This window comes from Sitophilus oryzae, unplaced genomic scaffold (genome assembly GCF_002938485.1).
Source record: "Sitophilus oryzae breed Bouriz unplaced genomic scaffold, Soryzae_2.0 scaffold_1809_pilon_pilon, whole genome shotgun sequence".
In the NCBI taxonomy this organism is placed as follows: domain Eukaryota; kingdom Metazoa; phylum Arthropoda; class Insecta; order Coleoptera; family Curculionidae; genus Sitophilus; species Sitophilus oryzae.
Window position 1 is genome coordinate 288,944 of NW_022146512.1, and position 25,237 is coordinate 314,180.

The following is a 25,237-nucleotide window of genomic DNA, read 5'->3' on the forward strand; positions in this document are numbered from 1 at the left end:
TTCCTGGGAAATATACCACCCCTGAAAATATTTGCACTTATTAAGACTCACCCTGTATAATTACAGATATTGTGTCCCCCTTTCTTGAGTTATAACGAGTTATAACTCATCATACAGTCTCAGGGCTTTGAAAAAAGCCAGTATCTGAGACGGTTATTTTGGATTTTGGACGCATTTGAAAAACAGTAAAGAGGAAGTATATTTCTTTTATCAAGATCTGTCAATCCTGAAAATATTTGCACTTATTTCTGACTCACCCTGTATATCTTGAATATATAAAAAAATAAATACTTAAGATAAATTGTTATTTAAATTGAAACATTCATATTGGACATTTTTTGTATACAGAAATCCAGCTACAGCAGTTATAAAAGGCTTTATAAGACCGCCATCAACTAATAATCCAAAAGATCAACATAAATCAACAAGAACATCTTATTCTAGCCAAACCCCAGACGCTTCGTTGAAGTCAAACCCGTCAAATCAACCGCTTAATTTAGTCGTCAAAGGTGGTAAAGAACAGTGTAATTTTGAGAAGGAACAAGTAGCTAGAACTCATGTTGCAAAACCGTTGCCGGTTTCTTTTCAACAATTGGTTGAACCTCAAAGAAATATTACACGAGTTCCATGTTTAGACGCATCGAAGAAAATGTGTTCAGGTAATTTTTTTTATATTAAATACACCAACAAACTTTTTATTTACATGGCAAATATCTTGTTCCTATGTCATTCAAGCATAACAAATTTTGGTGTGAGAAATAATTTTAATATAAGTACAGTTATTCAGTATTCAGTTGTACAATTTTGCATATTTTTCTATAGTTTACATGTCACCTTCTATGCATATTTCTCTACATATTCGAATAGAATATTCACACAGCGGCATCGCTATACAGGGTGCTACAAATCGAGGTACATTGGTATCTCGGTAACCGTAATAGATACGAATATGGTTAAATTGGGGCAAAGTTGCGCTTTGGGATGTTCATCAAGATGCCATCAAAAAAGTTTTAAAAATTTCAAGAATTGCTGGGTTTTTCGGAAAAAAGCGGATTTTTTGAAAATCAATTTTATTTTTTCCTGTCTTTACTTTTTAGAAAATCAAAAAACTAATTGCACATTCTATAGCCACTTTATTAGGGTTATCTGATAGCGCTTTTAGATTTTCAAATTAGCTGATAATTTGTGAGGCCAACTTATTTTTTTTTAAATACGGACCTGCATTTTTTGTTTCAGGTTTTGAAAGAACTCGGTCTTCTGAGTACAATGATATACCACACTTTTTCCGACATTTAAACACAATTTATTTAAACTAATTTAATTTAAATAATAACTACGATTAATATTATTATGCATATTATTAGATCGTATACACTGGGATTTCAAATTCGCAATAAAAAAAATTAAAAATCATATCTTAAAATTGCTGACCTGGATATCATTTATTTGAATCTTTCAATTGGCTCGATTTTCCTTATTCAATGTTAATTTGCGCTGATTAATATTGTTGCGATAAATATAATCAGATTAAATAATTAAAAAAACAGAGTCGGGCTTGAATTTATTTTAAATAACAATTAAATAGTTTTGTTGTTGTTAAGGTTCCCAAAACAGAAAGTATCAAGTGTGGCATATCATTGTACTCAGGAGACCGAGTTCTTTCAAAACCTAAAATAAAAAATGCAGGTCCGTATTTAAAAAAATTAAGTTGACCTTTTTATCTCACAAATTATTAGTTAATTGGAAAATCTAAAAATACTACCAGATAGCCCTAATAAAGTGGAATGTGCAATTAGTTTTTTGATATTCTAAAAAGTAACGACAGGAAAAAATAAAATTCATTTTCCAAAAAATCTGTTTTTTTCCGAAAAACTTAGCAATCCTTGAAATTTTTAAAACTTTTTCGATGTCATCTTGGTAAACATCCCAAGGCGCAACTTGGCTCCAATTTAACCATCTTCGTATCTATTACGGTTTCCGAGATACCAATGCTCGTGCCTCGAATTTGTAGCACTCTGTATAATTCACAGTATGGAATGAAACGAATTTAAAAGTCCGCTCTTTGCAGTATAAAATCACAAAATCAATGAACTCATACGAGGTTGTTGACTTTATTGACTATTGACTATTCCCCTAGGTCTGTTATGATTTAGATGGTTTGATTTTTTTAATTTCAAATTTTTAAGTTACCCACTGCACAGTGGTTTCCCTTAATTAACTGCGCGGTCATAACTGTTATATATCTAGATATAGCTTGACTTTTTTAATAGAAATTGATAACAAATGGTAAATATATGATATAAAAAACTTAATGTAATATATGTATTAAAAAAATTGGGCCCAGTTCGTGTGATTTGCATTTTAAGTTCTAACTATTCGGAAATGTATACAGATTATGTTTGCACATATACAGGGTGGTCCGAGCTGTATTCCGGAAACTTCGGCAGCATGTTCTGCATATAAAAATAAGTAAAAAAGTTTGTATAAATGTATGTCCTAAAATGCGTAATTTCGGAGATACAGGGTGTAGAAATTTCATTTTTATTTCGATTTTTTCCAAATAATTTCTGAAGTAACGTCAATATTTGGATGAAAATTAGTATCTGCGAGTTTTTTGATATGAGAAATTTGATTTTGATGTCAATATGATTCCTATTTGTTGGGGGCGCCACCTATACGTGTCTTAACTGTTTTGAAGAGTAATCACTTTTCGTCCGTACCTGTATAAAACTACTGAGTACAAAAATATACATATACATTTAAATAAGTTTTTGACGTAAAAAATGTCTCTTGGTAAAAATCGCTACGAGTAATAGTTCTCGAGATATTTGGAATCGAAATTATCAATTCCTGTGATCATTGACATAAATTATTAAACATGTTGACTAAATAGTTATATGACAGAAATCATAAATTTGAAATGTTTTTGTTCAAAAGTTCAACAGAAACTGTTTTATCATCACTTTTTCGCAGAAAAAATTATGATTAATTTAAAAAAATAAAAATTTCCCAAATTTATTATTTCAGTCAAATAACTATCTACTCAAAGTGTTTAATTTTTTGTCAATAATGACATGTATTGACTGTTTTCATTCGAAATATCTTGAGAACGGTTGCTCGTAGCGATTTTTACCAAGAGACATTTTTTACGTAAAAAGTCACGAAAATGTATTTTTTTTACTCAGTAGCTCTATACAAGTACGGACGAAAAGTTATTACTCTTCAAAGCAGTTAAAACACATGTACGTGGCGCCCCTTCAAATAGGAGTCATATTGACATCAAAATCAAATTTCTCATGTCAAAAAACTCTCAGACACCAATTTTCATCCAAATTTTTTAATCATCCAACGTTACTTCAGAAATTATTTGGAAAAAATCGAAATAAAATTGAAATTTCTACACCCTGTATCTCTCAAACTACGCATTTTAGGACATCCATTTATACGAACTTGTTTACTTATTTTTATCTGCAAAATATGCTGCCGAAGTTTCCGGAATACAGTTCGGACCACCCTGTATATGTACATGTTTTTTCATATTGAAGAGGTCATATTTATTTTAAACGTTGAAAAAATAAAAGAGACAGTTGTTTCATTTTATAAATACAATTTTATTGTCAATTGATATACAGTGTGTCCACGAAATAAGTTGACAAGAAGAGGAAAAAATAAGTTATTTTATTTTAAGGCAAAAAGTCAATCTTTAACCACCCGGTATAAGATCCGGCGGCAATTCGCGGCAGCCAATGCCAATTAATTTATATGCAATATACTTTAAGCAACAAGTATTTTCATGCCGTTTAAAGCTATGTTTAAAGCTTGATTTTCATGCATCCGGTGTCCGACGATACGTTGATACGATATTAATTTCATTGGTTGTATTTAAAGGCTTCGATTGGTTAACCGTTTCTAACCATTCGAAGTATTTAAATTCTACCAATAAAATTAATATCGTATCATCGTATCGTCGGACAACGGATGCATGAAAATCAAGCTTAAGAGGATTTGAAAGGGAAAGTAGTTAAAAGTCTTACAGAGTGACAAGCAAAAATGTAAAAATACTTTTTTTGTTACCTTCAAATAAATTGCCATAAACTAATATTACTTAGTTTTAATTAAGTGCAAAAAAGAAAAAGCAGTTCTTTTTACCTTCTTTTCGAACGTCCATTACAGAAAAGGCAACAGTTTTTATCAACTTTAATAAAATAAGTAATTAATTGGCGTTATCTGAAAACTGTTTATGTCAGCTTGATACCAGTAGCAAAAATGTGACATTTGTAAGAAAAAAAGCGCTACACTAGGCTTACTTGATTTTGTTATTTATTATGCATCGTTTACAGGGGAATATAAGAAAACTATTAGCAACAGTTTCATGCAAACATTTTGAAATTAATATTTCTAAGTACCGACCTATCTGGGAACCACTGTGCACTGCCCTCAAAAAGGGGAGTATGGGTAAACATGTGTAATTTTTACCATCTTTTTTTATTATATGATATTTTTTGTTGTGCTAAATTACAGTAGAAAGTTATTTGGAGCAAGATACCTTAGAAAAAGGAATAGAGGTTTTATCTTCCTTGGATGATTTTTCACTGAAAACATTGATTGTTAAAGTAATGGACGTCCTTAACACGATGTACGGAGATTATCTCAATGAACAATTAGAAAAATACCTTGGGCCAGACATATATCAAGAAATTGCAAAAGAGGGCATACTACCATTTTGTGAATTTTTAGCTCAGCGGCACCAACAAATATTTAATATGGCTAATCCCAACGTAATTGCTACCGACTCTGTTCCAAACGAGGCACCTCTGATACCTAAGGAAGGATTAGTCGTTGATGCTAAACAAAATAGTGAAAAGCCGCTCGATGTTGGTATGTCTCATAAGAAAATTATTGAAGAAGAAATTGAACAAGAAAAAAGTAAGTAATAGTAAGCTTAAATCTAGTCTACTTTTTAACTACCAGGCCTGGATTTTTATTTTCTTTTATAAAAGTTTATGGATCTCCCAAATGCTTATAAAGAGGCCAAATGCAATGATGTTCGTTTTTTACATATACAGGGTGGCGCCTCTCATACGCCGCAGAGGCTCCAAGGAGAACGACAGTTTGTATTAAAATGAAATTTTGTGACCATATGTAGGTTAGTTCAGAGCAAGGATACTATAGAGATAAGTATAGTTCGATTCCTATCTTCCTGTACTGTCAGTTTTTTTACGATATCAAGGGACCGAGTTGAAGTTCGCGCTAAAGATTTTAGACAGTGACAGTTATTTTTGCGTTTGAGGGAGGAGCGCACAGTGCGGCGGAAGATAAATCTAGCGGGACAAAATCATTTGGTTAGAAATAAGCAAAAAATGTGTACTGATAAGAATAAATAGTAGACATTCCAATTCTTATAAAAATGCATGAATTATTTTTTGGTCGTATATATTCTTTCTATTTCGATACATTTTTATCAACCAAATTTGATCGTTTTCTGCTCAGCAAGGCAGAGGTTATACGAAAACAAAATATTTAAAAGTGCTTATACATTTTATTCAAGCCAAATTATGTTGAAGATTGTCAAAGGTATGTCCTTTTCTACTGTAGGTATATTATTTGTTAAAATCCTTCGTGCCTTTATTCTGCAAATATCAAAATTTCACTTTTTTCAAATATTAATATATTGAAATATTGAATGATGTAGATCTTTTGAGTTACTAATAGTTACCAACACAGGTAGTCAGTCACATGGAGTTCAAGCTTAACAGGTGAATACCCAAAAGTTTCATTTCAATAGGACAGTATAAAAACGAAACAAATACTCGTTAAAGGGTTAATTGAAGAGCATTCAAAAGAAGAATTTGGTTTTGCAAGTACTATGAGCTTTAGGTCTAGTGGTAGTAAGAAGTAAGGATGCTGCTGTAATTGTTGAAGCCTTAACTCCATCGAAAGGCACTGAGTTTAAAAAATTAATAGCTGCCCTTACACGGAAAGCCATGGCAAATTACCATAGCGGAAATATATCCGCGGACTTTGCCTTTAACGCAAACCTATGGTATTTTGGGTTAAAGGCCCGGACCCAAGGCCCAGTCCGAAGGCCGGGCCTTTCCGTGTATGGGCAGCTAATGAATGACATCAATAGTCAGTTCGGCAATTTTCCTCAAGACAAAAACATCCAAATAATGTTCTAGTTAAAAATAAAGCATGACGATATGCTAAAGCCTTATTTTTTACTTTCTGATAATTTATAATAAAACTAAATGATTATTACTAGTTTTAATAAAAGTTTAAAAAATTGTCTTAGATACTTACTATACAGGGTGGTACAAATTCGAGGTACGAGCATTGGTATCTCGGAAACCGTAAGAGATACGAAGATGGTTAAATTGGGGCAAAGTTGCGCTTTAGGATGCACACCAAGATACCATCAAAAAAATTTTAAAAATTTTAAGGATTGCTGAGTTTTTTGGAAAAAACGGATTTTTTTGAAAATCAATTTTATTTTTTCCTGGCGTTACTTTTTAGAAAATCAAAAAACTAATTGCACATTCTCATGGCTACTTTATTAGGGCTATCTGATACTATTTTTAGATTTTCAAATTAGCTGATAATTTGTGAGATACAGAGGACAACCTAATTTTTTTAAATACGGACCTGCATTTTTTATTTGAGATTTTGAAAGAACTCGCTCTCCTGAGTATATATGCCACACTTAATATTTTTTTTGTTTCGGACATTTGAACACAATTTAATTAAACTAATTTCAAGTCCGGCTCTGTTTTTTTTAAATATTTAATTTATTCATCGTTACAATATTGGTAAGCTTTCAAACTTAGCAATGACGTGGAGTAAAACATTGAATACGGATAATCAAATGCAATTAAATAATATAAAATTATTGGGCATTACATTACTTCATACGTCATTTTTAAAGTGACAATACACTTCAACATTTACAATAAACAGTACAGAATATTGAATGCATTCGGAAGTATAAGAAGCGAAGATATGTTCAAAGAGCTATAAATAAGATTGAACGAAAAATACATTAATTTGTGCATTAGGGTGAAGGACGGTGGTAACCCTTTCGAACATGTAGAGCATTACTAGTTTTAAAAACTAGTTTGTAGAAGTTGGTTTATTTATAATAACTACGATTTATATTATGCATATTATTAGATCGTACACTGAGATTTCAAAATCACAATAAAAAAAGTGTTAAATAATATTTTTAAATTGCTGACCTGGGTATTATTTGTTTGAATCTTTCAATTGGCTCGATTCAATGTTAATTAGCGCTGATCCATATTGTTGCGATGAATATAATGAGATTAAATAATTTAAAAAATCAGACTAGGATTTGAAATTATTTTAAATAATAATAAAATAGTTTTGTTGTTGTTAAGGTACCTAAAACAAAAAAAAAATAAAGTGTGGCACATCATTGTACTCAGGAGATCGAGTTCTTTCAAAACTTCAAATAAAAAATGCAGGTCCGTATTTAAAAAAATTAAGTTTGCCTCTGTATCTCACAAATTATCAGCTAATTTAAAAATCTAAAAATACTATCAGATAGCCCTAATAAAGTAGCCACGAGAATGTGCAATTAGTTTTTTGATTTTCTAAAAAGTAACGCCAGGAAAAAATAAAATTGATTTTCAAAAAAATCCGTTTTTTCCAAAAAACTCAGCAATCCTTGAAATTTTTAAAACTTTTTTGATTGCATCTTGGTGAACATCCTAAAGCGCAACTTTGCCCCAATTTAACCTTCTTCGTATCTCCTACGGTTTCCGAGATACCAATGCTCGTACCTCGAATTTGTAGCACCCTGTATATGAATTTACAATTACCGAGTATTAAAATTAAAATGTCATATTTATTATTTTCAAAATAAAATAGATTTTTTTAAAATAAAATATACAGGGTGTCACAAGATTACAACGTAATTAAAAAATAACTGCTAAAGAGTTTTTTGTAAGTATTTCACCTGATATCATAATTTTATGTATTTGGCAATAGTTTACAGTACGGTTTTTGTGTGTCATGTACGAATAATATCATAGTTTTATTATCTTGTATTTATTTATTTATTAAATTATTAGTAAATTAAGTTGTTAAAATGTTAATAAATAAATAAATTTAACTATATAATATGGTTGCTATATGTATATTAGAGCATTTGCTACGTTCTTAGATTTTAAGTCCCAAACATCCGCTAGAATAACCATCCACCGCACGCTGGAGCGCTGGTGCCTGCATGACGTAAGCATCCACAGTGACTACGATAGCGGCGATTTGACGCGATTGAACAGTCCTTTAGAATATATACAGTCCTTGAGTTCAGAGCACTTTTTAAAAAAAACCTTTAAAGACACCCTGTAAGTTCTACAGGGTGTCTCCAAAAAAAGTTACATATCAAAGTTGTATTTTTTGTAATGGAACACACCCTATATATTTATTGATGATTCTGGGAGAAAAAATAAAAGTTTTATAAGAGAAGTATATTAAAGAGACTAAAATGTAAGGCTTTTTACAGGGTGAGACAAAATTAATATTGGACATTGGTCACCTTTAAATGCATGTTACTCTTTTATTTTAAATGGAACGCCCAGTATATTATTCCGATATTCAGTGGGAAATTCATGTCTCTTCAAAATACTATTAAGGTTGCCTACCCCTCAAATAAAGATTTTCCTAGATATTTTCATTTACATGATTTGATCTGAGTAGATCTTTATTATTTGATAAAATCTAGGTGGCTGTGATATGGTCTGACGTTACTTCAACATAGCTGTCTAATTAGTCCAACTTTAACAACTAGTTATCATTTTGTGTCAGTTAAAACAAAGAAATTTCTCAGAAATTTGCCGAAAATGCAAACTTATCCTACATCAGAGAGAATTGATATGATTCTATTATTTCGTGAATGCAGTGTGCATTCACCAATAATAGAATACTTAATGCTCGTGATTTTATCTAGTCTGGTTTTTTATGGGGATATGTTAAAGACGGTGTTTACAAAACATGACAACTATTTTTGTCGAAAACATGAGAGAAATTATTGTAGCTGCTTTTCGATGTAGAACTCCACATATGCCTTTTAAAATGAAAAAATCCTTTTGAAAAGACAATCAGTTTATGCAGTTAACAGGACAGTAAGCATTTTGAGCATTTGATTTCATCTAGCTAATTTTTGTCACATAATTCTAGGTTTATATCTAGTTTTAATTCTGTAATAATTAAAATATGTTTTAAACGTGTATCTTTTTACTACCGTTGAGTATTTTACTCTACAATCTTTAATATTTGTTAAATTAACAAAAGGTATATTACACAGCCACCTAGATTTTTTTGAAATAATAAAGATATACTGCAAAGTCATAAAAATTAAAATATCTAGGAAAATCTTTGTCTATAACCTTAATAAAATTTTGAAGATATTTCTATTTCCCCATTAAACACCGGAAAAATATACTGGGTGTTCCATTTAAAATAAAGGAGTAACTTGCTTTTAAAAGTGACGAATGTTCCATAGTAATTTTGTCTCTCCCTGTATAACTTTTCGGGTCAAATTTCAATTTGGTTCAACACACAATGGTTACTGTAATTAAATATCAGGGTATACAAGGTCAACTAAGATTTAGGCAGCTGTTATCGAAATTTAAAAGTTTCTCTTCATTTTCACAAAATGTGAAATACATATGTCAAAATCCTTAAATTTTGGGTATATGCTTCTTTAATAAAACTCACTTTTATTTTTTTCATAGAATCCGAAGAATGTTCCATTAGAAAAAACACAACTTTGATGTGTAACTTTTTTTGGGGACACTTGTATAATTCTATATATTTTTATAAAATGCTTTCAGTTAACCTACATATCCTGCCAAAATTTAATTTCGAGATAAACTACCGTTCTCCTTGGAGCTTCCGTGGAGTATCAGAGGCGCCACCCTGTATAGTGAATGTAAATTATTCTTTTCAATATAAAATTTCCTTTGGTGTTTATGTACTTCTAATTTCCGGTTATCAATTTTTAGATGATTTAGTTACTAAAAATACTATGAGCAAGATATATACTAGAAAATACAAATCGAAATCAGTAGAAAGAGTTAATAGTCCGTTTAATATCCGTACAGCGGAAGAAAGTAGTAATAATCAATCTGATATTAAACAAGTAGCGAATAAAATTGTTCATGCTACGAATAATTTATGTATTAAAAAAAATCAAATTCAAAAACATATCCAACCAGATTGTTCAGACATAAATGTAAATATTCCAGCTAAAGAGAAAATCTATACTAGTTTACCACATGAATTTAATAAAGCATATGCCGATGAAGAATTACGTAGCCCTCCTAAAGTATCTATTATTTCAGACATTAATATCAATGACAAAAATAAAGATATTTTAGATCCAAAAAAATATAATTTTTATGATCAAAACTTAGAGAAATTAAAAAAACCCGATAGTACAAATAATATGGCATTGCAGAAATATCATGATAATATAAATGATGTAATCGGACCTATCATTAATGTGACCGAAGGTAATCAGATAAAAGATTGGGCCAAAAATTTAAATACACAAAATAATGGCAATAGAACAGAGGAAGACAACAAAAATGTGACCAAAACAGTAGATAATATTATGAATAAACAAGACAGTATAACATACAACCAAATGCCAAATAGTAATAATGTAATAGAAGAGTTTACATTATTCCTAAAGGAATTTGATGAAAATTGTTTAAATTTAAATGGGCACGATCGGCTGCCTAAAGAAGTAAGAACTAGCAAAAATCTCGAGCAGACTGGACCAAAAACTTTACCAATTTTAGAAGAAATAAGTAGTAATATTAAACAAATTAATGTATCAAAAGTAGTATTATCCAATACTGAGCAAGTTTCCATAAACCAGTTGATATCTGATGGAAAACCCAATGTCTCAAGCACAAATTTTTGTACTATTGTTAACCGTAAAAATGTACAACATTTAGGTAATCCAAAACCCGAATTGAGACAACGGAAGAATAGGAAAAGATCTTTTTGCTTTAGCCAAGCATTACTGAAGAAACAGGTAAAATGTTATGATATCTTTTTAAGAAAATATTCTGTTTTGTATATGTTACAGTGAAAGTCGGAAATTCAGTGATTGTTAACATTCACTAGGAAATGCTAACAATTACGCATTGGACCAGTGAATGTGGTATTTTAAAGAGATTTGTCGACTTTTCCTAGTAATTTCTAACATTCACTAGTGAAAGTAACATTTACTAAAGGTCGCCAGTAAAAGTTATTCTATTATACAGGACGAGTCTCGAGAGGAAGAATGATAGTGGAAGTTAGAACAAATAAAACTTTTAAGAATATTGGATCATCTCAGTATTCAAGCTGATCCACATATCTTAAAATTACAATTTATTTCTTTAGTATATTTATTAAAATTTATAGAAAATAACGACATAACCTTCTAACTATTAAAAGCGATAGTAAACGTTTTAAAGCATACAGAAGAATTAAAAAAAACATTCATAAACGTAAGATTACTTATTGGTACAAGGTTTTTTAATAAAGTTCTTCATCGTGGACAAAATAAAGGTATGCCCGAATTTTCTTTAACCAGGAATTGTTCGTTTTTTTTCAAACCCGCTACTTCAAGCATATCAAAACGTTTAATAAGTTCATAGTCACTAGGTTCTTTAATATTTTTTTTATCTTGCACGCTTAATTTTTGCTATGACTTCATTGTATTGCAAAAATGAATAACAAGCACAGTTACATTTTTGCGAGTGCCTGGTTTACCTTAATTTTTCACAGAAAATTTCTTCCAAAGGGAAAATACCGTACAGAACTTTTTACAACGATAACAAAACAATTATACATAACCACAAAAAACAAAGCGAATTTACGCCAGATGTCTGTCAACGTTGCCAACGTTTAGCTGAATTTAATGTTATCCATATATTGCCTATTATTCAACTTATCCTTATTTATCCGTATATTTTACATGTGGCAACCGCGCTAACTGAATCTTTCAAACTCACTGCCATCATCCAGGGAATGTTAACATTCACTAGTAAAAGTTGGTTTTAAAAATAGCTGTTGAACTTTTACTGGCGTTGTCTTAGCAAATCAGTGAATGTGAGTTTTTACTAGTAATTGTTAACAATCACTGATTTCCAACTTTTACTGTAACATATACATAACGCTAAAGGCTTGGTGCATTTCAGTTAGAAATTCCGACCGCAGCGCTCGATACGGCAGAAGTCAGAAACTTTGGGCTCTTTTTCACGCAGTTCCGATGTTGATCGCGTTGAAATAATATTAAAATCGTGGCTTTGTCATGATATTTAAGTATTTTAGTTTTTAATAGTGCAGCTATTGAAACTATAAAACACTCAGGTACGAGGTTTGTGTGATGTAACGCTGTTTCGGGAAATAAAAATTAAGTGAAAAAGAACCCGAACTGGGCGTCGCCTTGTGTTGTGACAATTTCAAATGTTAATAAAACAGTCAAAATAATGTTAACACTTAAAGGAGGGCGTAATTACGTGGTTGATGAGTGCAATAACATTCAATAACTCAACTTTCCCGGATATTCAACTCTCTCCCGAAACAACATTTTATAGCTTCACAACTTCTCACACCGATTTGATCAAAAGCAAAAATATATTCAAGCAGCTCGACAAAGCAAGTGAGTGAACAAAGTGCAACTTACATAATCAAAAAATTAAATAGGCATATACTATGAGAGGATAAATTATAATTTGCAATATTACTGGTATACTCGTTTTAATCAACTAGTGCTTAAATTTTTTATGAACATCTTCTGAAATTATACTTATGTACCTTTAAAAAAATCGTTATGACCGAAATAGCCTCTATAGCCAATATATGTCTCCGTTAGCAATATCGGTGCGTAAAACTATGCTAGGCTACCGTAGTTCAACTCATCTTATTAGCTTGAATAGTAAACTATAATACAAGTTAGACCTTCTGGAGATATCAAAATATTTACTTTTTTATTTTTATTTTTAGAATTTTCACAAATAATTATACTTGTTAACACTTTTAGAATAATTATATAATAAATTTTTCGTATACTTGCTATTTAAGAGTCTGTTACGCTGTACTTTCGGGTCGCTCTCAGGGGTCGGGTAAAGCGGGTGTGTAGCCGAAAAAAATATATATTATATTTCAGAAATCTGCCTAATGGCTTAGCCCGATCCTGTCGTGTTAAGCCACAGCCAAAATTCCGAACACACGTGCTTTGACTAAGGCTTGATTAAAGTTTGCAGAGCTTCAGCATTTGCCATAAAATAGCGAGCAATTTGTTACAAAACCATATAAATTATATATCACTGTAATCACAAAACTTCAATCTATTTCCGTATTGTAACGGAATTTTAAATTATGTCTTTATTTTCGAGAAAATTTAGTCAAAACATAAGGAATATTTTGTTGATGTTTGTCCATCAAAATCTTAAAAATAAAAAAGTTGTCTAAAAATGTGCTACAATACGGATATAGTATAATCCTATATCTTTAATGACCTTCTTCATTTGTGTAAAAATAGCTGGCCAGTTTTACACAAAAAACGTTAAATGCCGAACGCTTATTTTGCTACTTTTTCGGACTAATGAAATAGACTCTTAAACTCGTGTATTTGTATATGTGGGTTGTTTACGATGTTCTCCGATGGTGGCATCACTGGTGGAGAATGCACCAAACCTATAATACAATTCAACTGCTGATTTACTCTTAACAATTTTTATAGAAAATATCCACTTAGTTTAGTTCTTTTATCTATATCTCCTAAATAAAATTTACCAATGTGAATTTAAATATAGGTATTTTTGTATCCAAATACAATTTTGTTGCAGATTTGGTCGACCCTAAAGAATATATCAAGTTGCTTCAATAACATCCAAAAAAATAATATAAAGTTGAGGAAATATATTCAACGAATACATTTAAATTTATATTTGGACACAATAGACAAATTCTCTATACAGGAATATATTATAAAACTCGAAAGACTGAATAATATTGCAAAACGCAAATCAGTATTTCAAAAAATGCTTATGACCAAAGTATGCTGCAATAACACTAACAAGTTTAGTTTAAGGACAAACCAAAGTATCTTTAATAAGCCTGCAAAAGATATAACAAACAAAGAATTTGGTAAGTACACAACATAGTACCGTTGATTGAAAGAATCAACGACCTTAGTTACCAAGTCAGAATTGAGTAAAAGTGTTTATCTAGGTACGTCAGTGAGTTAAGAAGCTCTTAACTCACGACAAACCACTCCTTGTTTAGATGACTACCAAAGAGAAAAAAATATTTTGTAAAACATTTATTTTGCATTAAATTGGAAAAATATGTTATGAGTACCTTTTCATTTCCATAGTTGTGTACTTTTTTTTTCGGTGCACCATTTTTCATACTTAGAGTATGTATGTTCATACCTTTGTTTCGATCTTGCTGGAAGCAATCCAGAAATTGCTCTGAATGCCTCTTCTTCATGTCAGAGGGAATACTTTCCAAATCGCTCATTTTTTAAACTAGAGACATCAATATTATTTACTGTCATATTCACATTGCCATGCATGGTGTTATTTGAACAAAGGTATTAAGGTAATTGATTTTTTTTTAAATTCATTGTGTGTTTTTATAGTTAGACGTAGATAAAATATTGTACAACACACGCGAGTTAACTCCATTAAGATACATGTGTGGTTACACAACTCGTGCTACGCACTCGTTTTGAATCTTTAGCACGCGTATCTTAATGATGCTGTTAACTCACTTGTATCGTAAATATCGATTATGCTATTGTACTGAGAATGTCGCCTAAAAAATCATGCCAATACAGATAATATACAGCATCAGATATTGTGCATCCCTACTGAAATTTCATGCCATTCTAAAAATAGCATTGAAACATAGAACAATGAGAGATCAATGAGGTAAAATGCAACTAGGTGTAAAATATATTGGCACAAACTTCTCAGTGGCTCTTAACCCTGAAAAAAATATTTTTAATAAAATTAACAAGATTCTTGAAATAAAATCAATAAATTTGTAGTTCTTCTTTGCTTTTTTAGATGGTCTTAAAAATCATTTAAACGGATCCGATTTAGAAATTGAATATAATAATAATAATGGTATGACATATCTTCGAAGACCACAGAACGAAAATGTATCCCAGGCTTTTAAACAACAAAACAAATATCTTCAGAACGTTGATCTATCAGGTAAATATCAATGTCTTATTATTTTAATTTGTTGAAAAAATAATATTATTTTAAATCCAGTTTTAAATTTAAATTCAAAAAAAGACCGTTAACAATCTTATAAAATCGTTTACTAATTGTTATTTTAAAAATAAACGTTTATTTTGTTTTTAGAACATTTTTATAAATCAAGAGAAACACAGACATTGACACTTTCTAGAGAAGGAAACAATTTAAGCAAAGATAACGTAGTTGATAAAGGGCTGAGTATGAATCAGAATATAAAAGTTTCAAGATGTATTCTAAAAAATAAAGAATTTGAGATGAATCAAATTGTAGAAGGTGTTTATTAGTTATTTTAATAATAAGTTATCACTAACGCATTTTTTTCTAGAATACAATTCCAAATCTCCAAAATACATATTAAGATCAATGATATCTACAGAGAATATAAATAGTGCTATAAAAGGTAAATTATTCAAATTATTCTTATATATCAAGTTAATATCTATTATAGCTTATATAATTACAGATAAGTTAGTAGATAACTTGGCGAGTAAGCTTGTGGATCACCGTCATTTTGAAGAATTTTATAGTAAGTATAGAAACTAAAAACTAATAAATATATACATATTGCGTGTTGCTTATGCCATAGTATGCGACAATTAACACAGATTTAACATTTTGGCAAGGTCGCTGTTGTTTTATATTAAAAAATTACGCGCGTATGAAATTATAGTCTTAATAATAAATACCGCGATTTTGTAATCGAGGTTCCGGCTTCCAAAATATCGCGGTCCTCGCTTATGCAGTATTTCTGGCATTAGTACCATGGTACCTACCCACTCCCAACCAGTGTTGTCAGGTTCTTACAATGCCATAAACTTAGGTACAACTGATATTGGAGATGGAGAATTACTCTCTATAAAACCGTCCCAGATACTGGCTTTTGTCAAAGCCCTGGGACTGTATAGTGAGTTATAACTCAAGGAAAGGGGGGACACGATAGATCCGTAAAGTCGCAGTGATTAACCCCCCTCCCACTCATTCTACATTCTACCAGCTCAAAATACATTTTGCTGAGATTTATTGACTTTTTCACCACCTTTTTTCACAAACTCCAAATTTTAAAAATAAAACTTTCGTAATGATATAAATTGTATTTTTAAATTTATTATAGAGAATAAGTTCTGGCAACACTGCTCCCAACCCTGCAGTTATCTCTGTGCCCGTATAAATTCATAAACAATTTTATATACTTGTAAACAATACAGATGGCTAGAAGAATTTATGACAGTGGCGATACGTTAGGTTTCTCTTTTGGAAACTAAACTATTAAATAAAGTAAAAAAAATATGACCTATTACCCCAAACTGACGTGTAGTTTTTATTATTTAAGCACGAATAGATTGACTTAAAATATGTACCGGGTGTCCCAATAAGAATAGCTCTCGGCTGTATCTCGGAAAGTATTAGTCATATAGCTAGCGGAAAAAAATATTTATGACTAAAGAGAGCATGAGAAATTGCTGGAAATTATTTTCAAGTTTGTAGAGCGGCCGCTAGAGGGCGCAACTGCTATTAAAAATAAGAAAAAGACGTTTTTACACAATTTTGCAGTTAACGGATACTATAAATAATAGATTCATAATCTTCAGTAAATTTTGCATATTTTTTGTTAGAACCATTTTCCCCTATCTGCCAAAATAAAGTGGTGGGGGAAGGTTAGATCTGTTTATATTTAAATGTTAATAACTCCGGACTGGTTATTCGGAATCCAATAAGTGTGGGCTCGTTTAAAAGAGCCTTTCTTACTCTATATTATACCATATAAACAATAAAAATAAGCTTTTGAGCGTAGACTTGTCGCTAGGGGGCGCTGTCTTACAATTTAACAAACATTACGCGTTTTTTCGAAAAAGTTAAATGCCATAGTATTGTAATTTTAGCTGATACTAAAGAGTAATAAAAGTTTAATAATTCAGCGAAAACCGCATCTTGATATCTTTTTTCAAACCAAAGTTATTAGCAAAATTATAATAAATACGAAAAAATAAGCCCTTAACTACCTTATATTTCTAATACGGTATCTCTAGCCCTCTTGATTATGACCTTTCTAATAAAAAAATAAGATAGAAAAGATTAGTTTATTCTAAAATCGACAATATACCATAATACGATAGTACCAGATATATTAATATCTAATAATTAAGATATCAATGACAGTGAATAAAAAACGACGCCTCAGTGAAGTCATGGTAGGCTTTGGAAAAAAGTTGCTTTTAAAGAGATAGTTTAAACTCAAAATATTATTATATCCACAATTTGATAAAATTATTATTATCTCTTGATTGCTTTTCTAAAAATGCCTTTCTTCAAAAGAGAAAAAACGCTGCTAAGACTATCAAAATGTTGATTTAATAACACTTTGACGTTTATACTATTACGCCAAAAGCATCTTTTTTCCAAAGCCTACCATTGCCACTGAGGCGTCGTTTTTTATTCACTGTCATTGATATCTTAATTATTAGATATTGTTACGTTTTTTTCGTCGGTTCCGTGTGGATAGAAAGTCACAATTTATTTAAACACTATTTATTTAACACTAATGAACAAAAATAATAACGATAAAAGACTTATAGAACTATTTACAAACGATTTATAACTAAGAATTTATTTTGAATTTTAGCGCGTCAACTGTATATTTATAACTGCCCTCTCTAGGCCACTGCCGCCGGCTTTTATACCGACAGGTAAAAGAAATCTAGAATAGTCCAAAGATCGTTAGGCGCATAGAGAAGGTTTTCGAATGTTCTCGTATGACGAGTCCATTCTAGTGGGTCTCGATTTTCTCGAACGAATGAATCATTGCGGTGTCTATGCGATGTTAAGGTCATCCGAGGGCGGGCCATATTGTGAGGTTAGGTCGAGTCCACACCGGCTCGCAACACTGCCCCCTTCTTAGGCACATGCTCGTCCCGAGATGTATACGGTGAATGAAGGTATTTGCAAAGCTGGCCCCTGGTACATTGCGAAGTCTGGTAGAAATAGCAGTCTACAGTTTTCTCTCCCGATCTCAGCTTTGGGTTGTAGCAGCAAACGAGGATCTCGATTCCCGTAAATCTGAACAAGACTTCAATCATGTTCCGGATTGTACGCCAACTCAAACCATCGAGTCCACACGCCAGCTTCGGAATGGCTAATCGTGCACAACAACATACACCATAGCGAGCCTTCTCACTTCTGTTGTATCGGGCCATGAAATCGTCAAAGGACATCTCCGAATCAGGGGGATCAAAGCTGCAGGTTCTCACGGTCCCAGCACGATCTTCTATTTCGCCTTGGTAGGGGCTCAAACGGTTGAAATGGACTACCCTCGGTTTTCCTTTTGGCAATTTTCTGATACGGTATACGACACGAGGATTGTAGCTTCGGAGATAACCCACGACGTCTCTGCGGGTTATATAGCCACACCAACTTCCCTGGTTGGTATCCTCCATGCTCAGCTTGAATGTCGTAGTGTTCCTTCATTCGGTCACTAGCACTTTGAATATTTAGGCGGACTCTCTGATGAATGTCGTCCATCCTTTGACGTAGTGTGTGGACATAATCTTCTCCGGCGACTTCTTCTCCCGGTCGGCAACCATATTTCAGATCACAGGGTAGGCGCACTTCCCGTCCCATAACGATGCTGGCTGGAGTTTGCCCTGTAGATTCTTGGACGGATGAACGGTAGGCCAACAGGAACAGGTGAAGAAATTTGTCCCAGTCTCTTTGGTGGTCAGAGACTACTTTGGCCAGATAACGGTTGATAGTTCTGTTCATGCGTTCAACCATCCCATCGGATTGTGGATGTAGAGCAGTCGTCCTGGTCTTGCGGATGTTCAGGACTTCACAGATGCCTTGGAACAGATTGGACTCAAAGTTTCTTCCCTGATCTGAATGAAGCTCCATGGGAACACCAAACCTGCAGATCCATTCTTTAACAAGGGCATCAGCAATCGTGGACGCTTCTTGATTTGGCAACGCGTAGGCCTCGACCCATTTGCTGAAGTAATCCATTACTACCACAATGTATTTGTTGCCATCGTTCGTCTCCGGGAAAGGACCAGCCACGTCGATCGCTATTCGTTCGAAGGGACTACCAACATTGTACTGGCGCATAGGGGCTTTACCACGCTTTTGTGGCCCATTAATAGCTGCGCAAATGTCACATTTCTTACACCAGGCCCTCACATCTTCTTTGCAGTTCACCCAGTAGAACCGTTCACGCAGCTTGCCAAGTGTCTTGGTAACACCAAGATGTCCTCCGCTGGTTCCATTGTGAACTTCCTCCAAGACTTCTGGGACCCTCTTCTTTGGAATGACGATCTGTCTTCTCTCTTCTTGTCCCTCCGGTCTCTCGATCACACGGCGAAGTAGTCCGTTATCTATTACCAAGGAATTCCACTGGGCCCAGTACACTTTACGTTCGGCGAATATCTGCAAACTTCTTCCCACGTTGGTCTTTGGCCTGCGTTTTTCCAGTTAATTACTAAACCTAATTCTGGGTCACTGGTTTGGTCATTTGCAAGATCTTCGGGTTGCCAACTATCATTAACCACAGTTGTTCTTAGGAGTTTCGCTTCTTTCTCTTCTGCTCGGGAACAATGCTTACAGTCCTTAGCGCAAGGTCTTCTGGAAAGTGCGTCGGCATTCCGATGGATTGCCCCAGTTCGATGTTCTGTGTCGAAGTCAAATTCTTGTAATCCTTCAATCCATCTAGCTACCTGCCCTTCAGGATTCTTAAACTGCAAAGCCATTTCAAAGCAGCATGGTCTGTTCTTAACAAGAACTTTCTTCCATAGAGATACTTGTAGAAGTGTTCCACTTCTTTAACTACTGCTAGTAATTCTCGTCTGGTTACAGAGTAGTTCCTTTCCGGTTTTGACAAGGTCTTACTAAAATAACCAATGACTTTTTCTTGACCATCCTGGATCTGAGACAGAACAGCGCCTAACGCAACATTGCTAGCGTCGGTATCCAATATTAAGTTTCCGTTGCCTAGAGGGTAGCTAAGTATGGGCGCACTAGTCAGTGCCTTCTTCAATTTTCGGAATGCCTCGTCAGAATCTGAGTCCCAAGAGAAACGCCTCTCGCCTTCGGTAAGTCTGGTCAATGGTTTTGCGATGGTGGCGAAACACTGTACATAACGGCGATAGTATGTGCATAGTCCCAAAAAGCTTCGTAGTTCATGTTTATCTTTAGGTATCGGCCACTCTTCCACTTCTTGGTCTTCTGTGGATCTACCGCAACTCCTTGGGAGGAGACTACATGGCCCAAGTAGTGTACCTTTTCTTGACACAGATGACATTTCTTGGGGCTAAGTTTCAAACCAGAACTCCCTAGTCGCTTGAAAACTTCTTCCAAATTCTTCAGATGATGGTCAAAGGATTTCCCCACCACTATGATGTCATCCAGGTACACTAAACAGGTAGTCCAGGATAGTCCCTTTAACACAGACTCCATTAGTCTCTCAAAGGTAGCTGGCGCGTTGCACAATCCAAAAGGCATGACGGTAAATTGCCACAGTCCGGAGCCCACCGAGAACGCTGTCTTCTCTCTATCTTTCGGCGCCATGTCGACTTGCCAATATCCACTTTTCAGATCTAACGTAGAGAATATCGTTAACCCCGCCAGCGTGTCTAGAGTATCGTCTATCCTCGGCAGGGGATAACTATCCTTCTTGGTAACATTATTGAGCTGCCGATAATCAACATAGAACCTGGTGGTACCGTCTTTCTTCTTTACTAGTACTACCGGCGATGTCCACGGGCTGTTAGATGGTTCGATGACACCCTCTTCTTTCATTTCTTGAAGGATTTTATCAGCTTCTTCACGTTTGGCGAGCGGAAGGCTTCTCGGATTTTGTTTGATTGGTCGAGCATCTCCTGTATCAATTTTATGTTGTACTAAATTGGTACGACCTCTCTGTCCTGCTTCTCCTTTATCAAACACATCTTGATACTTGATTATCAGGTTTCTCAATTTTCTAATATTTTCGGGAGATAATCCCTTAACGTTTACTAACTCCTTCACCATTTTGTCCGGAATTTTTGAAGTCGAAATTTTGGAGGCTTCCACGCTTCGAATGACTGAGGAGACCGAACAGCAGTACCCTAAGAGGGTTCCCTTCTTCAAGGATACAGAATAATAATTCGTGTTCATTACTCTCACCGGTACAGTTTTCTTCGCTCGTAGCAGGGCTTTCAAACAGCGATCCCTCGTCCTATTTCGCTGTCATGGTTCCTTGGCTCCAACAGAATAATACTCCCATTATTCATTTTACCTTCTAGGCAACCATCCAAAAATATCTCACAGCGCTCAGGGATCGAAACATCTTCTGCTACCACCACGCGAAGTGTCTCCTCACATTTTCGATGCAGAACCACTTCTTCTTCATTTATTTTCAAAATTCACTTAAAGTTCACAATAAGTTCATCTTCGATGTCTGCTACTAACACTCGATGATTAAAACAGGTGCTTCCGATAACAAAATTAAGATCTACCTCTCCATGGATGAGAGCGGAGCTTCCTGTAGCTGTACGTAGTCGCCATTGTGTTGTTTTAATCCTTTTTGATGTTTTAAGGATATCCGGCCTGATGATCGTTTTGGTCGCACCCGTATCCAAAAGCATGGTCCGTAACTCTCCATCCACGAAACCATCCACAAAAATGCTGTTGAACTTGTGTTGTAGCGATGCGACTTGAGCAGTTTTCGTTGGAACCTGTTGGGTACTGCTCGATATGTGTCCCTTTGATTCGACACTTGGCGAAACCGGGTCCACGTCCTTTTCTTTACAGTGACTTCTTACGTGTCCTGCCTGGCCGCAATTCCAGCAACAAGTCGGTCCTTTCTTGCCCATGTACTCCATGACTTTCCGTACAATACTTTCCACGGATTCGTCGGAACATTGGTTGACCGCCCGTACTCTCACTAGAGACCGAGAACTTTGTTTCGCGGCCTCAAATTCTAGGGCACGTGCTAAAGCATCCACCAAGTGCGTTGGGTGGGCTAGGAGAAGTGCTTGTCTTGTCTTGTTGTCACGTAAGCCGTCGGAGAATGCCTGTACTGCCAACCGCTCCATAACATTCTCGGGCGTAGCAGGGTACGCAAGGCGAACGAGGCGGGCTACGTCGGCTTCAAACTCCTGCAGAGACTCATTTGACTTTTGAATGCGATTTTTTAGCTGGGAATGATAGACATGTTCCAAATGAGCTTGGCCGTACCTCATTTCTAAATGTCGTACCAATTGCTGATAATCTCCCTGTTCCGATGGTGACAGTGTCTGCAGGATATCAGTCGCATCTCCTCGCAGTGCGACAGTCAAAGCGGTAGCCTTTTCAGCGATTGTCCATCCGTTCGCTCTGGCAGCGGCCTCAAACTGGCAAAAATAATTGGCCCAAGCGGTTTTTCCGTCAAACTGTGGAGGTTTAATAACTGACTTTGAGATATACTTATTTTCGACTAGTTTCGGTGCCTCCGATGTTTCTTGACATTTTGGTGAATTGGCCTTTTCTATTTCTTGTTTTAAAATTTCGATTTTTCTATTTACATCTTCCTCAATCTCCGTTATTTTGTCTTGTAGTTCCGTAGAATTCTCTATAATCTTATTGTTTAAACTTTCTTCTAAATTAAGTATTTTGTCATTGAAACTGGCTTGTAGATCTTTAGAATTTTCTATGATTTTATCCTCTAAAATATTAATTAAATCCTGGGAATTTTTCATAATTTTATCTTTCAAACTGTCTTATAATTTTTGAGAATTCTCTGTCATTTTATCATTCAAATTCTCTTCCAAGTTAATCATTTTACTATTCAAATTGTTCAAGTTGTCGTCTAATTTTTGAGAATTCTCTGTCATTTTATTTTCTAATTTTTGTAGACACGAGTCAAGGTCACCTTCCAACTCAAAGCAAAATGTGTCAGGATCCTCACCTTCCTCCACCAAAACGTCTCTCAGTCTAGCTTGCAAAATGCTTTTCTTTCCATCTGTCTCGCACTCTCTCTCTTCCAATATACATTTCAGTTCGGACACTTTCAAGTCTTTCAACAATTTTTTCAGAGCCATGGTCAGTCTTTTTATTTTTCTTGTCTATCACACACGCCACACTTGACACCAATTGTTACGTTTTTTTCGTCGGTTCCGTGTGGATAGAAAGTCACAATTTATTTAAACACTATTTATTTAACACTAATGAACAAAAATAATAAAGATAAAAGACTTATAGAACTATTTACAAACGATTTATAACTAAGAATTTATTTTGAATTTTAGCGCGTCAACTGTATATTTATAACTGCCCTCTCTAGGCCACTGCCGCCGGCTTTTATACCGACAGGTAAAAGAAATCTAGAATAGTCCAAAGATCGTTAGGCGCATAGAGAAGGTTTTCGAATGTTCTCGTATGTACGAGTCCATTCTAGTGGGTCTCGATTTTCTCGAACGAATGAATCATTGCGGTGTCTATGCGATGTTAAGGTCATCCGAGGGCGGGCCATATTGTGAGGTTAGGTCGAGTCCATAAAATAATTAACTAGAAAGAAGTGTCAACTCTGTGTTAAATCGTGGAAACACGATACGCCACCGAAAGCCTTCGTTGTCGTCTGAAGAACTAATTTTCCAATTGACAGGTTGACATGATAAGGACATGATGGCTTAATTTTCATTTCCGTTTCCGGTTATTCAATGGCGGGCCCTCTTTCAGTTTAAATGTATTTTGTATTTTTTCTTTTCATAAATAAAACCAAAAAATAATTTATTCACATATATTTATTTGAAATATGGAACAACGTGACTAAATAAATATAAAAATATAAGGGATTGTATTGTTTCAATACCAATTAGTTAATTATATGCACTTTTAACGTAAATTAGTTAAGGTATAAGCATGACTTACAGTAATTTGTAAATAAACACACGCATTCGCAAACTTCAAGGACAGAAAACGGACACAGGAATATGAAAACGGGAGCCTTATACAAAAACCTGAAAACAGAAAAACAATTTTTTTATACTAAAATTAACAATGTAAAAATATCAATAGGTATAAAATATAAATATACTGTTTAAAAAAAGCATCCATTATTCCCAAAGAACCTGGCTTATAAATCAAAAAGATGCAAAAAAGACTTTTAGTCGGATAACATAATCAGATTATCAGTCCGATTTATTGCATTATTGACAATAAATCGCACATACTGGAGATAACTAATGTTGGCTATAGTTAAAAATGATCTTACCTTGCTGTAAATTGTTTCCATTTTCAAAATAATCGCCGATCATAAACATAACAAAATTTTCTTGCATCTAAAAAATACAGAAATAGTGTTTATTTACTACCTATTTTTAATATACATGGGACATACCTAGTACTGCAGAAACGTCTTTTTCTCCAGGATTTTTCATGTAATATATATTTTATATGCTTTATTACCTTTATATTTATAAGTGTCTGCCGAAATATCAAATTGAATTTACAAGACAAAACTAACCGGAGAGAATTAAAATTAAAATGGCGTCGAAATTTGTTCTAGAACAAATCTGAAGTTGTCTCTAAAATCTGTCAATTCTAAACTGTGAAGTTAAGCCGGAGTCTCATGCATCCGAAATCCGATGACACGACGATCCGACGGTGCTCCTATTGGTCGAAATATTTTGACAACAATTTTTATCCGATAATTTTAACTAATCATCCGACGTCGTATAAAGTTAAATTTTGTTTCACTTTTGTACGATATCGTGTGTTTCTTAACCTCACTTTTTTTGAAAACATTTGTTTTTAAAAACAAGTTTAGTGGGAAGTGGGCAATTTCGGGATATTTGGCGAGGAAGTTATTTTTATAAGTGTTTCTCCAATAAAACATGACATGAATCTCTATTCAGCGCAACAGAAAAATGTTAAAACTGTCAAATTTCGGAACGAACTTTCGGATGTATGTGACAGGCTTTTTTTATTTCACACGATAA

General features: G+C 33.8%; 1 protein-coding gene across 2 annotated transcripts in view; it reads left to right on the forward strand.

Moving 5' to 3' along the window:
* Nucleotides 1–25,237, forward strand: part of LOC115883100 — a 51,014-nt gene that overhangs the window by 11,587 nt on the left and 14,190 nt on the right. The window contains exons 4-11 of one of the 2 annotated variants that reach the window (XM_030901393.1): nt 349–659; nt 4,522–4,926; nt 10,026–11,065; nt 13,872–14,172; nt 15,099–15,248; nt 15,402–15,569; nt 15,622–15,696; nt 15,760–15,822. In XM_030901393.1, the coding sequence (XP_030757253.1) occupies nt 349–659; nt 4,522–4,926; nt 10,026–11,065; nt 13,872–14,172; nt 15,099–15,248; nt 15,402–15,569; nt 15,622–15,696; nt 15,760–15,822 (2,513 nt within the window). The remainder of the gene's footprint in view (nt 1–348; nt 660–4,521; nt 4,927–10,025; nt 11,066–13,871; nt 14,173–15,098; nt 15,249–15,401; nt 15,570–15,621; nt 15,697–15,759; nt 15,823–25,237) is intronic. The other variant, XM_030901394.1, reaches the window with a different exon arrangement.